The sequence below is a fragment of the Mustela putorius genome, unplaced genomic scaffold, assembly GCF_011764305.1.
Source record: "Mustela putorius furo isolate JIRA1106 unplaced genomic scaffold, ASM1176430v1.1 tig00003901_pilon_pilon_pilon, whole genome shotgun sequence".
In the NCBI taxonomy this organism is placed as follows: Eukaryota; Metazoa; Chordata; class Mammalia; order Carnivora; family Mustelidae; genus Mustela; species Mustela putorius.
In genome coordinates, this window is record NW_025422049.1 from 2,643,774 (window position 1) to 2,649,014 (window position 5,241).

A 5,241-nucleotide genomic window follows, 5' to 3' on the forward strand; every position below is an offset into this window, starting at 1 on the left:
GCAGGCGCACTAGGATGTGTCCTCAGAAGCCGGCTGGGGATCCGGGAGCGCTGGCCCTGGGTGAGTTTCCCCACCGCGGGCTCCATTCCCCCCACTTCCCGTCCCTCTCCGACCCCTCCCAGCCTGGCTTGTGCTACCCTGCGCCCCTCGCTAGCTCTAGATCGGCTCCTCCTGCTGCCCCCGCCCCCTCACACTGGGTCCCCCAGCATCGTCCTCGTCCCACTCAGACTTCGCTCCAGCCGCCCCGCCAGCCGCACTTCCCGCCCTCGCCTAGATCCCAACCGCCGCCGCCCTTGTAGCTGCACTCCTTTCGCGATCCGCCCGCGATCCGCCCGCGCCACGCTCCCTCGGGCCCGCGTTCCACGCCCGGCCCGCCGCCCCCGCCCCCCTCTCCTCTTTCGTCGCTGCCGCGCCCGGGACTCCGTAGGCTCCGTGCCTTGCGGTCACGCCTGCCTCCTGGCCCCTGAGAGCCAGACCTCTCGGTTAACGCGGAGGCGCCGCGGTCCCCGCCACCGCCACGGCCGACACGGGTGCCACGCGCCGCTGCCGCCGCCGCGCCGCAGCCGCCACTCGCCCGCCGCCCACTATGGCCCCGCAGCAAACAGGTAGCAGGAAGCGGAAAGCAACCGCGATCCAGGCGGGCGCCGCAACCTCGTCGTCTCAGATCTCCGCGGCGGCTGACGGAGAGGGGCCGCTGCTGCCCAAGAAGCAGAAGCGGCCGGCAACTAGGCGCTCGCTGGTCCACTACCTGAAGGGCCGCGAGGTGGGCGCATGGGGCGGCGCCGGGCTCTCGGGCTCAGAGGGCGAGCTGCGAGGCTGTGCGGTGCAGAAGCTGCCTGAGCTGTTGAGGGAGCGCGAGCTGGCCCTGGGCACCCTCAACAAGGTGTTCGCGTCGCAGTGGCTGAACGCCAGGCAGGTGGTGTGTGGCACCAAGTGTAACACCCTCTTCGTGGTGGATGTGCACTCAGGTCAGATCACGCGCATCCCCCTGATGCGGGATCGGGGGGCCTGGTTGGCCCGGGCTCAGCCGACCTGCGGTATCCACGCCATCGAGCTGAATCCCTCCAAGACGCTTCTGGCCACTGGGGGTGAGAATCCCAACAGCCTGGCTATCTACCAGCTGCCCACCCTGGACCCCGTGTGCCTGGGCGACCGCCATGGCCACAAGGACTGGATCTTCACCATCGTCTGGATGAGTGACACAGTAGCTGTGAGCGGCTCCCGTGACGGCACAGTGGCGCTGTGGCGGATGGATCCTGACATGTTCAATGGCAGCATCGCTTGGCACAATGACGCTGGTCTCCCTGTGTACGCCCACATACGTCCGAGGGACATGGAGACCATCCCCAGGTCCAGCACCAGCCCCAGTAACCGCAAGGTGCGGGCTCTGGCCTTCAGCGGCAAGAACCAGGAGCTGGGAGCGGTGTCCCTGGACGGCTACTTCCACCTGTGGAAAGCCCGCAGCACTCTGTCCAGGCTGTTGTCCATCAGGCTGCCCTACTGCCGAGAGAACGTGTGCCTGACGTACTGTGATGAGTTGTCCCTGTACGCGGTGGGCTCCCAGTCCCATGTCTCCTTCTTAGATCCACGCCAACGTCAGCAGAATATCCGGCCCCTGTGCTCCCGAGAGGGCGGCACAGGTGTGCGCTCGCTGAGTTTCTACCAGCACATCATCACCGTGGGCACAGGCCATGGCTCCCTGCTCTTCTATGACATCCGTGCCCAGAAGTTCCTGGAGGAGAGGGCCTCAACCAGCCCGGACGCCTCTCCTGGGCCCTCAGGAAGGAAGCTCAAACTCACCTGTGGCAGAGGCTGGCTCAACCACGATGACCTGTGGGTGAACTACTTTGGTGGGATTGGCGAGTTCCCCAACGCACTCTACACCCACTGCTACAACTGGCCTGAGATGAAGCTCTTTGTGGCTGGGGGACCTCTCCCTTCAGGCCTCCATGGGAACTACGCAGGCCTCTGGAGCTAAGGATGGCTGCTGTGTTTTCAAAGTGCCCAGATTTACCTTCCAGTCCCCTCTCACTTTCCTTCCTCATGCTGCGTTTGTGCTTTTTAACTCAGTGTGATGTTTGTCTTGCAGGTGGAAGTTCAATTTATCTGTCCGTAGTGTAAGAGAGAGAGCGAGAGAGAGAGCGAGAAAGTGATCCTTGGGCAATCAAAACTTGTCTTTAGGATTTTCCTGTACCCTCCACCCCGACACAACCATCTTTTTTGCCTTCTCTTACAAAGAATTTTGTCTAATCCTTAATTGTGTTCTCTGAGTGGTTGGCATATGCTTTTTCTTTAGGCTGATGTAGACATGGTTCCCACTACAATTTAACTTCACTTTTACCAGTATTTCAACAGTATATTCAGGTCGTGTACACGTTTCATATGTATGTTATTTGGGGAAAATGTGTGCTAAAAAGTATCTTTTGAACTAGTTGAAGGAACTACCCACCATATATATAACAGGGCAGGTGCTTAGCCCTGGTCTAGAAAATGCATTACAAGATCTAGGTGCCACCATTTGGCACCTGTTTCATTTTGGATTTTGGAACCTGGCTGTTTGTTTGTATATTTTTGGTACACAAAATATTTAAAAATATGTTTTCTTATACAAGAAATTTTACAGTGATGTTCATCTTATTAATCACGATTTTGATTATTCAGCTAAATTTAGCATCTGTATCTCTAGGCCCTCAGCCTTTTTGGTTAAAGCTGCTATATTATGGCCTGCTTTCCTCGGTAGCATTTATGCTACAGAATTCCATAGTTAATCAAAACTGTCCTGTAAGTGCAGAACAATCAGGGAAGTACTTTTGAGGAGTGAACATTTCTTTAAAATTTAGGTAACACTATCTAGGTAGCCATTTACAGAGAAAGGTCAGCTGTTGTGTTCAATGTGGACGTTATTGACAACTTTTTTATTGTATACATGGATAATTCTTTTATCTGGATTTGAGTATGTGACGTATTACTGAAAAAAATAAAACATGTTTCATATTTTAGCAATTAAGTGCTAGGTTAAAGTTTTTGGATGCTTATATATACACTTTATTTTTTTTTTTTTAGTTGTCCTTCTAGGAATATATTTATCAAAGTCAGAATCTTCCTGGAGAGAAACGGAAGCTGAAACATCAGCTGTGCACACATTAACTGTGTACATTTGTTTTTGAAAAGTAAACTTGTGCTACTATCATAGGTTAAAAGAGTTAATAACATCTTGAATAACTTATCAAAATATACTTGCTCTAAGTTGGGAAAATTAGGTATCTTGTGTTTTTAAGATGATTTAACAAACCTTTTTATTTACAAAAAAATTACATGTTGTGCTTATAGCTACCTCACATGTTCCCATGTGAGGAAATGGCATATATGTATACCATTTTGCATATGCACATATTCCTAATATTTTAAACTACATGTATTAAGACTTGGTCTTCATTTTTATTTTGTTTTTTTTTTTAAAGTTAAGTAAAACACGTGCATGACCAAAAGAATCATACTGTATAAAGAGTGTACAGTGAAAAGTAAGTCTCATACCCTAGGATCCATGACCTCTTGCCCAAAGATCAAAAGCAGTACATTTTGTGTCTGTATCCATTTAAAGATGGTTGATACATATATAAGTATATATATGTGTGTGTGTATAAATTACAGCATATGCTGCACATATCTGTGCCACTTTTACCACAAAATTTTAGAGATTACTTCTTATACACACTTTATTCATACCTAATTCATTTTAATTGCATAGTATTCCCCTATAGGGTTGGAACATGCTTTATTCATTATACCCTTAATAAGCATGTATATTAGTTGTTATTTTCTATTACTATAAACTATTCTGCAGTGATTACTTAGGTGAATACTTTTTTGTGCACATGTGCAAGTGCATCTGCAGGATAAATTCCTAGAAATGGAATTGCTGGATCAATTTTATATTTAATGGCCATTGACAGATTGCCCTCCAAAAAGGTCCTACCAACTTAACCACCCATAAATAGTGTATGCACGTCTACTGCTCTACAGCCTTGCCAACCATGTTTCATCAAACTCTGTACTTTTTGACAATTAGATATCTGCTTGACTTTGATGCTTTCTAAGCCACTTTGGCTGGGTTAGATTGTGGTTAGAATACCAAGTAGATTCTGAAACAAAGATCAATAACATGGGGGAAATTAGGGCAAATAATAAAAACACTGTTCAAACCAAAGGCAGAGAACACCTACAGTTCAGGCTCATGTATTTGGAGATGGGCTACACAGTACTACATTCCTTAGCTCCTTAGCTAGACCTAGTAGGATCTTCTGGTATATCGCACCCTCATATCACTTGTATTCAATGCATCACATGTCATTAAGGAAAATCCTAGAAGGAGATAATGAGAGCCTGACCTAGGATATGTGAACCAAGTGTGGAGAGGGAAGACTTATTAGAAAAACGGGGAAAATAAAATGAACAGTTTGGTAGGGTGGAAGATGGAAGAAAGCCAAAGAATTTAGGTGGACTCTAAAGTTCTGGCATGTAAATACATAGTGGCAACAAGCGAATATAAAGAATATAGACATAGAGGATATATATGGAGGGTGATCAGGTCACTTTGGGACTTGCTGAATTTGAAATGCCTATTTGACATCAGAAGTACATACCCAGCAAAGAGATGACTATATACCCCAGAATGAGATTTCTCACTGCTGGGAAAGTGAGTGAAATGAAACGTTGGGAGACTCTCCCTTTTGGAAGCAAGCAGAATAGAAAAGTTTACCAAGGATCCTAAAAACTAATGAAAAAAAAAAAAGATTCAGGGGATATAAAATTGAATAGCCTCATTTTACTCAAATGCCATTGCCTCATAAGCCTGAGACAGTAAAATATTTCTTTAATACTAAAAATATAATACTTTTTATTCTTAACATTTTTTCTCCCAGATATCCTCACTAGATATTTACCTAGGACCTCACATCAGTCCACTAATTAAGCTATTTCATTGATCAACTGTTGGTAACTTCTTGGAGACTGGAAAGACAGAACTTCATCAGAAAGCAGAACTTCTTAATAATTTCTGGATCACTTAACCTGCTGCTCTGAGTTGTCTCCAGCACTGAAAACAGCTTGCTGGCATTGGCGTCTCTGGCAGCCTTACTAAAGCCCTGACAGCCTCACAGAGGTGGAGTATCACTTCACCACCAGCTGCAGCTCCCTCCTGTTTTGAGTCCCCACCTCAGTGCCACGTGCACAGATCTCTGC

At 47.5% G+C, this 5,241-nt stretch overlaps 1 protein-coding gene across 1 annotated transcript; it reads left to right on the plus strand.

Annotated features, from left to right (window-relative positions):
* Positions 1 to 586: 586 nt before the first annotated feature.
* Positions 587 to 2,584, plus strand: LOC101688677 (DDB1- and CUL4-associated factor 12-like protein 2). The gene has a single exon (XM_013050816.2). It carries the CDS (start codon positions 587 to 589, stop codon positions 1,976 to 1,978), a length of 1,392 nt encoding a protein of 463 aa, XP_012906270.2. The 3' UTR covers positions 1,979 to 2,584.
* Positions 2,585 to 5,241: the final 2,657 nt, after the last annotated feature.

What these genes read in the sequence shown, in the direction of transcription:
- LOC101688677 (XM_013050816.2), top strand. Translation starts at nt 587, where the DNA reads ATGGCCCCGCAGCAAACAGGTAGCAGGAAGCGGAAAGCAACCGCGATC.